Source organism: Thrips palmi, unplaced genomic scaffold (assembly GCF_012932325.1).
Source record: "Thrips palmi isolate BJ-2018 unplaced genomic scaffold, TpBJ-2018v1 HiC_scaffold_16, whole genome shotgun sequence".
NCBI lineage: Eukaryota > Metazoa > Arthropoda > Insecta > Thysanoptera > Thripidae > Thrips > Thrips palmi.
The window spans coordinates 426086-441645 of NW_023144625.1; the positions used below are offsets into that span (position 1 = coordinate 426086).

Sequence of the window (15560 nt, forward strand, 5' to 3'; positions counted from 1 at the left end):
GAAAGTGAGGAGGGCACCCAGGTAGCCTCATCAAATTGCTATTCCCTAATACAAAACGATAAATTAAAGTGTTTCGAAAGGAACTAAAATACTAAACGACCACACCTCAACCTCTAGTCCCGCCAGTCCACGTCACGTGACCACGATAGCCAGTGAGAGCATAGCAAATCGGTGGGAAAGCGCGCACGGTTGCAGACGACAAAGATAAAGAAAATTGCTTTCTGGAAGATATTTTGAAATTTTTTGGGTGGAAGGGCAGTTACAAAATAAACTTAAAAGCTCTGTCCTTTCAAAAAGAAGTACCTCAGAGTCCCATTGCCAGCTAAATTAGAGGGCACTGAACCTCGAGAAAAGCGTACTTTTTCCAGCCTCAAGGCCCATGTACTCCACAAGGGAAGTCATAGCCCAGATAGACAGACAAAATAAGAAAAGTCGGTTTTGTAGTTAGCGGGAGCGGGGGACCCGTTCGATGGGTTCCTACCGAAAACGAACGATCTCCAAAGTACGGATAAAGAACGAACGATCTCCAAAGTACGAATAAAGAACGAACGATATGCTTAAATACGGAGAAAGCAAATGTAATTTCGATAGCCCAAGTAAAAGAAATACATTTTGTTCAGTTTTCCGTTGTTAGCTGTATTTCTTGGAAATGCGTCAATGATTTTACCGAAGCAAACTGTTTCACACCCATGTCTTGACTTCATGCTTAAAAAGTTGTTTCATCAGAGCAACATAACCTCAAATCTGGGCAGTCCCGTGGAGATCGTTCGTTCTTTATTCGTACTTTGGAGATCGTTCGTTCTTTATTCGTACTTTAGAGATCGTTCGTTTTCGGTAGGACCCATCGCGTTGTTTCTGGTTGCCATGGTCACGGCTCTGGAAGCGGAAGGAGCGGAAGGGCCGTCTCCGAAATGGCCAACCCTTACCCCGTCCGGCAGCCTCTGTCCATGCCTGTAGCAGAGGCTGCCGCGGAGGTTTATTTACTGGTACGTCCACGAGACTATGGTGGTAAACTTATTTTTCTTCTTTTGATTAGTGGTGGTGCTCGCTTAGAGCGCCCGACGCACTTCTATGTGTACACGGGGGAAGTACCCTGTACCCTGCCTATCTTACCATTCTCTGTGCCGGTGCCTTTGTGTCCAGAGACGAATAAACGACGTGACTGAGGAACTGGCGTGTTTGGAGACCTGTCTACAGGTAGTCCGAGACGTGCAGCGTGAGTACTCAATTGAACCCTGTACGACTGCCACGCGGCACGCTGCACAGGCCTCACGCGACACCTGCGAGCGAGCGATTCAGAAGAGTCATTTCGTTTCTCTGTCTCTGTCGCACTCATTGGGCTAGGGCGCGAGAGAGACAGAGCGACACACCGATCTTCTGAATCGCTCGGATGCATGCAGGACTTGCTGGAAGGCGCTCCGCGGAGGTGACCCGGCTGGCGCCTGTGGCTGAGGAAGGTCCGCAGTACCCTTCGGGGTCCCTTCGCCACCTACCGGGTCCTCCGCAGGGGCGCTCCAGGAGGGAAAAAGGGAAGGACTCGCGGAAAAAGGGCGGCAGACTGCGGCCAAGCCGCCCGCCGCGAGCCGCTGCAGGCCGTGTCCGCGCCGACCCACCTGGCGGCCGCGGCCCCAAGGTGCCTGCCGCAGGCAGCCGTCGCGACCCTGGCGCTGAGCGAGGCAATGCAGGCCGTGTCCGCGCCGACCCACCTGGCAGTGCAGCCCCAAAGGCTGATCCTGGCGGCGCGCAAGCCGCTGCAGTGGAGGCCGTGGCCGAACCGACGCAGCCCCGAAGGTGCCCGGCCGGCCCAGGCACCCAGCCGTCGTGATCGGCAAGCGAGCCGCTGCAGGCCATAAGCGAAGGAAAAATAAATAAAAGCAGTTGTGTTCATATTATTTATTGAGTGACATTACATCCTATTCATATTACTAAGAGGGATTGCAACGTGCTCAGCACCCTCAACATTCATTCAAGGAAAAATAAATAAAAGCAGTTGTGTTAATCATATGACATTACATCTTATTCATACTCCAAATCATTAACAGGGATTGCAACATACTCAGCACCCTCAACATTCATATAAAAGCATATTGACTGTATGCTGCTGGAAAGAGTGGCAATAAGACCACCTGTAGGCTGAACTGCTGACAAGTATGCAATGCGAACATTCCGTACTTGATGTGCAAACCACTCAATTCTTTCATATTTCTGCACAATACAATAATGTTCAGCTGGGTTGCAAAGGCACACTCTGCCACAATTACAGTCTGAAACTCTTACAAACTCTGTTATCTTACCAAAGAAGGGAGTGCCATCTTGAATAAATTCTGCAAAGATTGAACACCTTTTAGTGCTGTTAATTTTAGATTCACAATTAAAAATGACACCACTTCTTCTCATCAAGAAGAATGATTGAAAATGACCATTGACAACATTGAATTTCTCACGAATAGCTTGAACTGCAGCAGCACTAACATTCATGTCAAAGGCTGAACGCCCAAGTATCTTCACCTTTTCAGAGACATGTTCTGCTATTGTATAATTTGATCCAACACTGTTCAGCTGTTGACAAAAACTTTTAGCCAATGACCCAGGATTAAGACCATCAATAAGAGTCTTCAAACTTAAAAATAGGGAAGCGGATGAACATATTTGTAGGCCAACTTGATGGGGTCCATGAATCAACTTAGCCAGTTGGCCATTTAAGTCCTCAAAAAAAAAACAGCAGTAAACCCACAAGGGTCCCAGATCTCGCACCATTTCTGCCAAATGCAACAACAGGTGGATGTTCATTCCCATGAATCGGAGAGTATAAAGAGCTACAAACTCTCGAACATATTCATGCAAAAGAGCTTCTGCTGCATCAACCTGTTCCGGAAAAATGCTTCCTTGGAACAAAAGTGACACAGCGGATACAAGTTTAAGATGATGTTGCAGATACACATTTTCAAGCACACCATGCATCACAACTACAGAATAATAAAAAAACCAAAGCTTGTACTCTCTTGCTTTCCATAATTTCAAATCTGACAATGTTCTGGTAAGGCGCTGGACAAAACTTGGTGGCTTGATATTAACGAGCCTTTGATTAACAACATCAATCATTCTACTGCAAGAAAATGGCTCCCCATGGAATCTAGGATCAAACCACAACTTAGTTAAGAGCTTTGATATGCCTAAAAATATCATGTGCATTCCATCAATAGCAGTTCCCCGTATCATGGATGGCATTAGAAAATGCAACAGAGACAACCCTTTGTATCCAAGCCGCCTTTCTCTTGCAAGTGCTGGAATATTATCATTATTCCTCAAGCGCATCTGTTGAGGGCTAACATAGTCATGTACATGCACTGTTGTCCTTCCTGCAGCTACTCGTTGACCAGAAGAGCGACATTTGGAGCAGCCAAAGTAACCATTAGAGAGTTTCATTTTTAAGAATAGACCCTTAGCCTGCAAATCACAAGTGCCACAAAGTAACAAACCCTTCACAGTGATTGGATCGCCTTCTGGAACTTGAAACTGAAATCCCTGATTGTAGAATGTGTCAAACGTGTTCCTAAAAGGCCTTAAGAATAGATTGGGTTGAGGTTTACATTTGCCAAACCACAGACCTGCTAAAACAATATTTTCCTTTCGAGTGCGCATTTTATAATTTAACTCATTGATGACAAAGAATAATGGCCACACAGAAAACTTTGATGATTTAAAAATACTAATGCCATCTGTGTACCACATAAATGAAAGATTAAATATATTGTTCAGAAAGCCATTCTCACCCATAAGCTGCTTGTACAATCTTCCATCATAAATATCCTCGTAATTACCATTGTGCTTTTTTTGTCTATTGAATCTATAGGACAAGTTTTGCACAAATCCTGGCCTCAGGAACATTCTTTGTAATTGATTCACAAATGGAATTTCAATAAAAAAGGCCACATCTGTAAGATTACCACATAAATTGCAAACTGAATCTTTCTGCTCCAGTGGAGAGTAACACCTCTGACAAAAGTAGTGTGAGACAAGAATATTCCTTCCTATATCACTGAATATTTTCTTGAACTTATAAAGAGTAGTGATACATCTGTTCACAGGCGGACAGTGGCGTTCAATAATTTCTAGTAAACGAACCAAACATTGCCCACTTAAGCTAAATGTTAGAGCAAATGTTAAAATCATGATGATTGACTCCATTTGAGATATTCTTGCATTTTCATAGAGTGGCGCTCCTCCATCTTCATCATCTCCATCATCATCTCCATCATCATCATCATCATCATCATCTTCTTCTTCGGAACTTTCTGATCCTTCACTTTCACTATCACTGCTGCTTGAGGCTGCATCGCTGCCGCTGGCATTGTCATTGTTATTTTCATAGAGATCTTCAAGGTTTGGATCACCACCTTAAATAAAACAAGGTAATAACAAAGAGACCAACAAACCAACCAAAGTAAATGAAATAAGGTTCCATTTAATTACCTTGTTCTTCATTAGGTCCTGCTTCTCCGTTGTTGTCCACGTCATCTTCATTGTGGTCCGCATCCTCTCCTCCATGCATTTGGCCCTCATCCTCCTCCTCGGTCATGTTCACATTATCTTCTTCAGCAACGCTTTCATTCTCGGCTTCCTCCTCATCTTGCTCCTCTTCTTCCTCATTGTCTCCTGACTCGATAATTTCATCTCCATCATTGTCACTGTCAGTCTCATCAGAGCTGGACTCTGAAAACAAATAACAACAAATGTAAATATACTTGCATATGATGTTCCATGTACAAAATCTATAAAACTAATCCTGTCAGAGAAAGAAAAACAAGAGTAAAGAGCATTAAAATGACAACTAATAAGGATGCTACACTTCATCTTGGTTGAAACATAAGTTTTAGGACATTTGTTTTGAAAAGTTAAGTGTACTGGTTAGGTTAGTTGCCGGGATCAGAAACATTACCATACTTAAGCCAGTAAAGAAGTAAGGAACCCAATGAGGCCACTGAGGAGTCAAATTTATCACGACATCTGCGTTCTGAAGGTGTGTTTTAAAAAACACAAGTTTTGTATCGTAATTTACCTGCGATTCGTCGTCGCCTTGGCTCCGGTCCCTCATTCGAAGCAGACGATGCAGAGGATGACGACAAGTCGCTACCACCATCTTCGCGCCCAGCAGCGTATGCCTGGTTCAACCGACGACGTCGAGACCACCTAGACTCTTCATCAGACATTTCGTTGACACGTACTCATGACCATCACACCTGAATTACTGAATGAAATAGTGATCTGATGTAAATACCTGATCTTCCGCCTTTTGCGACTATTTCTCCCCTCTCCCCTGGGTTCTACAAGCAGAGTCAAGTAAGATACTAAACGCCTGACAATGTCTTTCGGAAATTTCCTGTTGGGACTTATTTTGGTTCGGTCTTGTTATATTTGATTTAATTTTTTTTTAGAGTGATCTGCTGGTGAAGTTTCAATTTTTCTATGCGAAAAGGAATAAAATATCACCACCACATAACTGCTTTTGACTGCAGTGGTCAAGAAGTATCTAGCAAGCCGTGCTCAGCCTAACGGCCAGCCGGTTCGGTCATCGTCGGAATTGGCGCGGTTTTTAGTGTACGACCTGTTGTTGCGTGTTGCTTCTGGACCTTTTGTGGATCAATTTTCCTCTGGTCCCTGTTCAAATTCGGTGCAGGTGCAATGGCTCCTACGTGTCTCGTGCACTGGGTGCATGAGGGTCGATGGGATGTGTGGCCGCTGCCAGAAATTCCTAGCGAGTTGAGGTGTGAAGGGGCCTTGGGTATGATTAGATACACAAATGGCAAGGAATACTTAGGCCGAATAGTTAAAATCAGTGGTAAGTTTGAATCTTTGGATCAAAACCTGTGTTCGCCTTTCTGTTCTTATCTTGTTTTACTGGTGTTCAACTGCCATAACCTCTGCAATGTTTCTGTGCGCGCATCGGTCATAGGCTTTGTGTCTCATTGTCTAGAATATTTTGATGCTAATACTTATCTATCTTAAAATCTACCATTACTGGGCTGTAATGAAGCATAACCTGTTTGTCGCTTAGAATGGTATGCTATTTGCATGCACTTGATTTATAACTGAATTTATTTGACTTCCAGGTAACTCGAAGGTAATTGAAGAGGCAGAGTTGAAGCTGCATGCAGAGATCAAGAAGAAGAATGAGGAAGTTCCCTCAAAGAGATCAACGAAGAGAGTCCAAAGGGTTGGGAAAGTGGCTACAAGCAAGGAAGTTAGCCGGGCGTTGGGGGAGCGTGTTCAGCTCAGCTCTCCCCAACGTGCAACAAAACGAAAGGTTTCAGAAGAACAAAAGTCGAAGACCCTTGCTCAGAAGAAAGCGGATGAAAAAGAGCAGGAAGATCTTCAGCGGCGTTCTGTTACCCGAAATCTTTTCTCATTGGGGAACTCGTCCAAAAGCTCTGACAATCCTTCCACCTCCAGGTCTATGTTTCCTGAAGTTCTCTCCGATGATGATGCGGCTGATTCAGAGGATGAACCCCATGATAATAACGAAATGGGTGATGTGAATGAAAACATTAATGATGTCAACGGCATGGCAACTCTTAATGGTGAAATTCCTCTTGGTACTGGTATTCGCCTGCGGCCAACTGACAACAATGTAATCGGTGAGAGTGATCAAAGTAGTGAAGATGAAGGTGATGGTGAAGGTGATAGGGAAATTAAAGATTTCAGTGAGTATCACTCCATTGCTTTTACTTTTCATCTTTTGAGTACTTCAACTGCTCTAATTTTAAATTTCTGCCCAACAGAGAATCCTAACACTGAATCATTTCTGAAGTATTTGCTCAAGTGCTTTGGTTCTACGTCTCTCACTTCTGAAACTGAAAGCAGTCCCTCCAGCAAGGCAAGTGTTTATTTAGATTACAGCACTTATCAGGAAGTTTCTTTCATAGGACAGCAATTAATCTCTCTGTATTTTATTTTAGGTTTATGCCAAGCCAATTGAAGTTCCAGGTCAAAAGATGGTATGTCAACAAGAGAACAAGATGAGAAATTTTGGCTTTATCTATTGCTTATTAAATTCTTTCCTTTTTCTTTTCAGGTTCGTCTCAAGAAGGGCCACTGCCTTCGCATTAATAAAGGTGGACGGAATGTTTTGGTCCTGGACCATAAGCTGCAGAAGTCTGCCACTAATTTTGTTCGAAAGACATTGGTTCATATTTACGGGAATGATCAACTAATGCAAATGACTGCAATGGGTAGAAAGAAGGGCAGTATATCTATACCTGCAGCTGATATGTCTGCAATTTATGGTAAGATACCACTATTTCTTTTCAATAACATATTGTTAATGTATTTTTTTTTTAAATTAAATGTCACACTATTTTTAGATTTTGTAACCGAGTACACTCCACCCCTTACTTGGAATGAGTTTGTTAGGGAGGTAACCAAAAAAATATCAGCAGTAAAGGCCTCGCCAAAGGAGGAATCTTCGCCCAAGGTTGGAATTACATTTTCAAATTGTTTTGTTGTTAAATTTTTTGGGAGGAGAATTAGATATTCCAATGGCTCTTTTTTTCTCCAGGTAAAAATTACACGTAAGAGCAAACAAAAGAAGAAAGCAGTCGGGCTTGATCAGACGCCAACCAAGGAGAATTCCCCTACTAAGGTGAACTCTCCTACAAAGGAGAAGACTCCAACGAAGGAGAAGACTCCAACGAAGGAGAAGACTCCAATGAAGGAGAAGACTTCATTGGTTGTTGCCTCTCCAGCAAAGTTTCAGCAGAGTACTGTGGTTCAGCCTCTCCAGCCTCTCAAGCCTGTTCAGCCAGCTGGAGACATCACCTTCCAGGTAATTATCAATATTTTCTTCCTCAAATTGCATTTGTTTAAGTAATTAAGCCTTCAACAACCATATGAACAAAAGTTTTGATAGAATTATTTTTAGGCTAGTATAAACCAGTGACAGTCTTAAGAATTTTTACCAAATTCTAATTTACTGCTTCACATCTGACAGAGGGATTTTGGACTAGTTATGGTTTATTTTACACCAGTTTAAAGCCAGTTTAATGTGTCTTGACAGTGTCTAACACAGCAAGTTGAAATCACTCAAGATTAAATTAGGTTCAATTGATAAAATAGATTACCCCTTTTTACTTTTTGTTTCCTAGTCTCAGTCTGCATGGGATGTACAGTGGTGCCCACCAGTACCTTCTCAACCTCATCAGCCACCTCCGCAATATCCACAGCCTCAGCCTCAGTACCAGTTCCCCCAGCAGCTACCACCGCAATACCCACAGTCTGCATCTGCATATGCACAGGGGCCATCATTCCCGCTGTACCCACAGTATTCCAACGTTCAACAACCACCTCAGCAGGTAAGCACTCAACACAGCTCTCATTATCACTTGCTCGTGCTTAAATAGAATAGAGGGGAAGGAAAGTTCAAGTATCAAAGAGTGCAAACAGCTTCACATACTAAAAGTAACTGTTAATTGCAGCATGACTGGTCTACCTGGCAGAGCCCCCCCCCCTATTCATCAGCAGGTAAGAACACTTTTCTCGTAAATTTGGGCTTCTGTTCACAACCACGTTTCTACAAATGTATCTTTTCTTTCCAGAATATGGTTCCTGGTACTGTTCTGACCGAGCTGTAATTTCATATCATTTATTTTATTTGTTCGCTTTCTCATGTGCACTGAGTTGACTTTCAAGAATATGGTTCCTGGTACTGTTCTGACCGAGCTGTAATTTTATATCATTTGTTTTATTTTATTTGTTCGCTTTCTCATGTGCACTGAGTTGACTTTCAAGAATATGGTTCCTGGTACTGTTCTGACCGAGCTGTAATTTTATATCATTTCTTTTATTTTATTTGTTCGCTTTCTCATGTGCACTGAGTTGACTTTCAAGAATATGGTTCCTGGTACTGTTCTGACCAAGCTGTAATTTTATATCATTTTGTTTTATTTTATTTGTTTGCTTTCTCATGTGCGCACTGAGTTGACTAGACGATAATGTTTCTTGATAGTTCATTGACATGTGTACTTCTATTTTTTAATTTTTTGTTCCTTAATACATCTTGAGTACTTGTAGTCTTTGAGTTACCTTTGTGCTTACTACTTTCAAAGTTTACTCTTGTTTATTTCAAAATAGTTTTTATTTAAGCCATTGTGTTCTAGACAAAGAAAGAATGTTTTGTTAATAAAACAAAAAGCAGAATAATCCAGTTTGTGAGATTCGTTTTTTCCTCCTTGTGTCACCAGGGCGCCTGTTGAGGTAGGCAAGCCCGGCACACACCAGAGCGAACGGGTGGCCTACCCTGCAGGCGCTCCACGAAGGCGCCTGTCGAGGTTGAGGTAGGCACGCCCGGCACACGCCTGAGCGAACGGGTGGCCTACCCTGCAGGCGCGCCGCAGCCCTCCCCCACCCCCTGAAAAGGGACTGAAAAGGGATTTGAGAAGGACTAGGGAGGGATTCTGCCTCCCCGACCTTTCGAAATCCCTAATCCCTGGTTTGCACCATCTAGATACTTCAGGGGGATTTCGAGTACGGACTTCGGAGGGATTACGGATTGTGGACTTCTGTGGGACTTCGTTTTTCTATTAGGGCCGGCGGTAAAGGTGGCAGCCACTCGGCCGGTGGTGCCGGCACCTTCTCAGCAAGTGGTGTTGGTTCCCAGGCGTGCCTGGCCGCCTCATCATCCCCTGCTGAGGGGCCGGTGGCGACGTCGACGACGGTGCCGGGGGTGTCATCATCATCTTCGCTCGACTGAAACCATTAAGGGTAAAGAAACGATTAGTTCCACGACAAAACAAAAAGAAAATCACATGCCATTACCGGCCGTTCTCAGTGGAACCGCAGATATTGGCGTGCGAAATCACGGTGTACGATTCAAACTGTATTCACATTTCTTTAGCACTGAATACACGTGGAGACGTACACTGAGACGGAAAGCTTCAAAAACTTCAAGAAAGCAAAACACATGCTTTGGCGAGAATTTCAGAAGCAAGCAAGCAAGCACTGATGGGCTGCGCAAGGCAGGCGACTTACACAGACGTAGACAGGGACCCATGGCAGCGTCACTCCCACCCACCCACTCGGACGAACTATACCACACCAGGAAGACTAACTATACCGAGCGCGACACGGCTGGGATTCGAACCCCGGCCCAGCGCTGCACCGCGCAGCGCCGGTACACTGTAAGGGAGGGGGTGCGACTAGCCGTGAGCCAGTCTGAGGTGCGAGAGAGAGCGAGTCGGCGCGGCAGTCAGCTGACTGCGGCCGGTCGCCGGCGGGAAAGGTTTCCCACGCTCGCGGAAACGCCTCAAACGAGGCGGGGACACGGGGTGCATGACGACGAACATGAACGCGACGTTAGGACTCAATCTACTGCGCGGCGCAGCACAGCCAGCCATGACACGGCGTGGCGTGGCGCGATTCCGAGAAGCGCGCGCCGGACAAACGGACACGCCGGCCGGCCGGTGACAAGTTAAAACATGACGCGGTTTGAACGTAACACAGCCTGCCCGGCACGGTGAGGCGTGACACGGGCAAGGCAGACAAGTTAAAACATGACGCGGTTTGAACGAACACTGCACTCGCGACAAGAAAACGGAACTGACTCAACAGAGCTGGAAGGGAAAATAAATTTTGGAGGTTACCGATTTGAATTAGAAAATACGGTGCGAGGAAACGCTACGGCTCTACATAGAGTCGAGCGGCCACGCACCGATACGAAATCGGGCATAGCTTCCGCCTTAGAAAAATTCTACCGAGCGATGTAATCGCACCGGGAGGACAAACAGGCAGAGCTTCGCCCTACGAGAATCACGCACTCTACTCACCAACTCGAGGTCTTTCTCCGCGTGAAGCTCGATGGCCTCGACGTCGACGACCATGGACTCGTCCTCCTCCGACGACGACACTGTCCCCGTCGATGACTCCGACGAGGAGGACTCCGACTCCGACTCCAGGGCACGGCCCTTCCAGATTTCGCAACGGCTCATCTTCTCACAACAGCAGCGGAACAACAAGTGGCCGGCCGGCCGGCGCGCCTCAATTTATCCACCACCCCCTCCCCTTTTCCTCCCGCCGGCGGGGAGGGGGTTTCGCGCGCTTTTCGCTCATTGGACAAAAATCGGTATTTTAGACGAATCACAGCGAACCTCCCGGACGCGTTACTCTCATAGCGAGATTGCGAGTGATTTTGAACGCGCCGAAAAGAAAAGTTGGTTGCATTCATCATTTAAAATCGTCTCGCAGTATTTTTTCTCTTCGGAAACGTTGATACACGGTTAAAAACACTAAAAACCTGTTGCGCTCCGTCGGCTTTGGGTTGGAGGCTAAAGCTTGCAGACAGCCGGCACGGAACTTGTGTTTATCGACAGCGAGGACCACATTAAAGAAATCAGAGTGCACGAGGCGATAGGAAATACTGTTCCGATCATAATGATGAGAGAAATAAGAGTCGGTAAAAGAGAAATGAAGCTTAGTCGAGCGGCGTCTGCTTCGGCGCGCTGCGGCGCGCTGCGCAGAAGCGATGCGCAGTGGCACGCGGTGAGCATTGTTGAGGCCAGTAGTTAGCGCGGCGGCCGCTACGCGGCGCTGCTTCACGGCGCTGTGCTGCAAGCTGCTGCAGGGGCCCCGTGGTGCGCGCGGCGCAGCGCGGACCACTCCAAGACCCACCGGAGGACCGGTGGCACAGGTGTGGTGCGCACCTTGTCCTCGTCGCGGCTTCACGGCGAGCTGGCGGCACCGCTCCACACACGGCCGCGGCGCGGTGGCAGGGGCGGGCCGAGGGAGGGGAGCGCGCCGCGGCTTCGCCTCGCGGCGGGACCAGAAGGGGGAGCGCGCCGAGGCTGGTCCACCTTAGCTCTGCCCTGCTCAAGGTGTCTGAAAGTCCGACCACAGGGACGGGTCCTGACCTGCCTAGGTTCGGTTAGGTTAGCCCCTCTCAAGATCACGACCTGCTTAGGTTCACTTAGGTTACACCCGCTCAAGATCATGACCTGCTTAGGTTCACTTAGGTTACACCCGCTCAAGGTGTCTGAAAGTCCATCCCGTGGGAAAAGCGTCCAATAGTCCCTCCCATACTACTGCCAGGCGCGGATTGGAGGAACAGGCAGCGAGACATCGCGAAGCCTGTTACGACAAGACGCGGTCTGGCGTAAACCTACTTTGTATACTTTGGAAGTTGTGAGGACAAGAAAATATGGCTATTTTTGCTAAGGTTAGGTTAGGGTGGTCCAATCATGGATCACCCCACCAGCGTAAAGCAAGGTATGCATTCAGTAGTCCCAAAATAACAAAGTAGTCTGTCCAAAGTGCACGATGAAAAATTTTGAAGTGACTGCGGTGATTGCTTGGCCCAGAATCAGGGGTGCAAAAATCACCTTTTTGAACGTCATTTTTCCATCGATTTTCGGGGGCCTGTTTTAGGTATCTTTCTAAACGCAACCCTACAGAGTACAGAGACGCAGTTGCAAACTTGTCAGATTCACTTCGAACAGTCAAAGGGTCAAGGTCAGTCTAAGCAAGGAAAGACAGAAATTTAGAATCTGGCCACCCGGTCTTCAGATATAGACCCTCAAACAGAAATGATCCATGTTTGGTACCCCGATCCATGTTCGGCACTTTACCCATTACGCATGTATATCATCGTATTACGCATGAATTTTATTGAAATACGTATGTTCTTATTTCAACGTAAGTTACGATGGCCCTTTCATCATAAGAATCTGAGGGTGTGGACATTTCTCATAGAAGCTGTCATTACTGACTTCTGTATTTCTTCTTCCGGGCCAGAGCTCCTTTACCCGACTCACTGACTCATCCCCGGATAGGCGCAGCAGACGACAGCCAGACCCGCGTCCGCTCACCGCTGCCCGCGTCGCCATCCAGAAGCGCGTCATGACGCCGACCTCTGGGCGGGGAGGAGGGAGGAGGTAGTGGACAGCCAGCTTCGCACAACTGCTCTACGCCACACCGCCCCGCTTCCCCCCACCCTCCCCCCGTCCGTTGTTTAGCCAAAGTGCAGTCGCCGGCCGGCAGTCTAGCAGGCCGTGGCCAGGCCAGGGGAATACCGCGCCTGGGAGCAGAGAGTGAGTGTTCAGTGCGTCGTCGTCGTGACCGCTGCGTGCTGCATCGCTGCGCTGCACACGGCTGTCTGCGCTGCGCGCCGGGTCGCCGTCCTGAACGGTTAGTGTGTAGGGCGTTGCCCTGTCAAATTCGAACTCAGTGGGTACATTCAAGTTGAAATGAAGTTAAAACAAGGTCTAACGGTGTCAGTCTGATATCAAAACGTCACCCTTTACGATTAAGATTAACCTCAATTTTGCTTATTTTTAACAAGCTGCTCGCCTCTGCAAAGCAGGTGGTAAGCTTGCTTGCCACATATTTAGCAAGCCGTTTCGAATGCCAAAAATTGGCCAGCTTGGCCCGGAAATACCACTCAGCATGCCAAAATTTGGCCAAAATTTTGGCAAGCTGACGAAGATTTTCGACCAAAGCTGGGATAATTTTGGCATTCAAATCGGCTTGCCAAATTTGTGGCAAGCAAGCTTACCACCGGCTTTGCAGAGATCTCTGCGGAATCGTTACCGTACTTTTTTGTACAGTAATGTTAATAGCCTTGTTGTGTTTTTTGACTCTGTAGGTTACACTTGCCATTGGACACCATACTCAGCAATGTTCCGTCCACATGACCGCCTGGGCAAAAGGAGTGCTGCCCGCAGCCCAGAACCGAGTGAGTAAATGTAACCCATTCTTGAAATGAAACAAGATTGGACATACCTTCCGATGACCCAAACCAACGCCAAAAACTTATCAAGTCCTGCCTTGAAATCTTTATCTGCTTGCCTGTACGCCTGCAATGCCAAATTCTGACGAGGTGGGAAGTATCAGTTAGAGTAACTTTCTCCGTAAATTTACGGACTTTTTTTCTGACAGTGTAAGGGCCCAGCATTGACAATTTCGGGTAGGCTACTCGAAACGGCTGGCCAATTTAATTGCAAAAAATAAATAAGCCGCACAATAAATGTCGTGGGCCTTTTTTGGTCCCACGATGTACACACTAATTGTTTGTGTAGAATTTTGTACGTGCCACTTGCACGATTTTGTGCATGCGGGGAATTTGCATAATATTATGCGTGAAAATGCATAAATTTATGCGAATTTCTGCACAATTTTTAGCAACACGTCATGCAGATTTGAAATCGTGCATCACCACGTACAAAATTGTACATTTAGTGTGCAGATTCTGGATCCGCCCTTGGTATCTCGCAGCCTGCTACGTACACTGCGTGAGGGCAGGCGGCCGTGCAGCGCCGGCGGGTCGAAGTCGCCCGTTATCGCCTCCAGCCCGGCAGGAATGCCAACTCCAGCGCTACTGTACACCCGATACAGTACTCTCTCCCTGGAGATAAGTCCGCGCAGATTGGCCCGGGGGGGGGGGGGGGCTGTGGTGAGCCTCGCAAGCGCGTCATATGCCACGAGGATGTGCAACGGATCACTCTCATTCTAGGAACGTGACATCACGTTGAAACGAACGTGACAAAATGTCACGTTCGTTCGAGCATTGTGTCACATTCGTTTGGGTGTGAATTGGCCGAAAACCAGCTCGTTCACATTGAAACGAACGTGACACAATGCTCAAACGAACGTGACACTTTGTCACGTTCGTTTCAACGTGATGTCACGTTCCTGGAATGAGAGTGATAAAGCTTTACGAAGTATTTCGAGCACATGTGAGCAAGCTACAAGCTATTTAATTTGTTGTACAAAGAAAGAGTTCGTAAATTACTAAGTATTTTTTAGGTAATCTTAGCATGCTCAAAATACTTTGTGATGACAAGCTACTATTCTTTGCAAGGCCAAAAATAGTTTGCGACGTTTTGAGGGTGCACAAAATATCTTGATTCCATCGAAATAACGGATCTGAGTCACTGCACTGTGGCAAAAAGCTACAGAAAATTCTGTGAACAGCTTGTGGTAATTGATCCAGGAAGCGGAAGAAGGGAATAACTTGACTTATCCCCAAATTGAGTTTTTATTTTATTATTGTGCCTTAGAATGGTTTACATCATTACACCAAATTATTTGACTGAATTCCAAGCAGTTTAGGAGAAAATCCACATGGAAAAAGGGTACAACTCAACTTAACCCCTTTTACGGTCTAAATTTCATTGGAAAATGGAGATAACTCAACCTTAGTCTACATGAGTCCGTTTGACAAATTGGCAAAAGGATATTACTCAACTTGTGTTTTTATGGATCCAGTGTAAAAAGAATCAACTCAACTTAACCCCCCTTAATTTTAAATTTCAAGTTGGAAAAAAGAGCTAAGTCCAAAAAATACACCAGAGTAACATACACTTTATGCAGACTATTGTTCCACTTGACTTGTCTCCAAATTCCACTTTGTTTAGGAAATATAAGGTGAGCTGACTCTGTTTTCCATTTCAACGGAAAGTGATAAGTCGCAGAAATCCTCTACGGAGTGACCTTACACTTTTGATTTGTTTTCCAAAATTTTACTAATGCTTTTTGAAATTATTAACATCTGCAACATTCATTTGTTTTGTTTTAGT

The 15560-nt window shown here is 45.9% G+C and overlaps 3 protein-coding genes across 3 annotated transcripts in view; 2 read left to right on the forward strand and 1 right to left on the reverse strand.

The window, feature by feature from the left end:
• The first annotated feature begins 5682 nt into the window (after positions 1-5682).
• On the forward strand, positions 5683-8517 carry LOC117642326. Its single transcript, XM_034380401.1, has 10 exons — positions 5683-5839; positions 6111-6701; positions 6780-6874; positions 6957-6995; positions 7073-7283; positions 7362-7471; positions 7556-7757; positions 7790-7822; positions 8142-8348; positions 8472-8517. The coding sequence occupies exons 1-10, from the start codon at positions 5683-5685 to the stop codon at positions 8474-8476; spliced, it is 1650 nt and encodes a 549-aa protein (XP_034236292.1). The 3' UTR covers positions 8477-8517.
• Positions 8518-9537: 1020 nt separating this feature from the next.
• On the reverse strand, positions 9538-11289 carry LOC117642327. The gene is made up of 2 exons (XM_034380403.1): positions 10818-11289; positions 9538-9741 (listed from the first exon to the last, which is right to left on the reverse strand). The coding sequence occupies exons 1-2, from the start codon at positions 10977-10979 to the stop codon at positions 9538-9540; spliced, it is 366 nt and encodes a 121-aa protein (XP_034236294.1). The 5' UTR covers positions 10980-11289.
• A 1753-nt stretch (positions 11290-13042) lies between these two features.
• The window catches only part of LOC117642109 (NFX1-type zinc finger-containing protein 1-like), a 128879-nt gene continuing 126361 nt past the window's right edge, over positions 13043-15560 (forward strand). The window contains exons 1-2 of the mRNA XM_034379950.1: positions 13043-13170; positions 13628-13717. Coding sequence (XP_034235841.1) covers positions 13660-13717 — 58 coding nt within the window. The 5' untranslated portion in view covers positions 13043-13170; positions 13628-13659. The remainder of the gene's footprint in view (positions 13171-13627; positions 13718-15560) is intronic.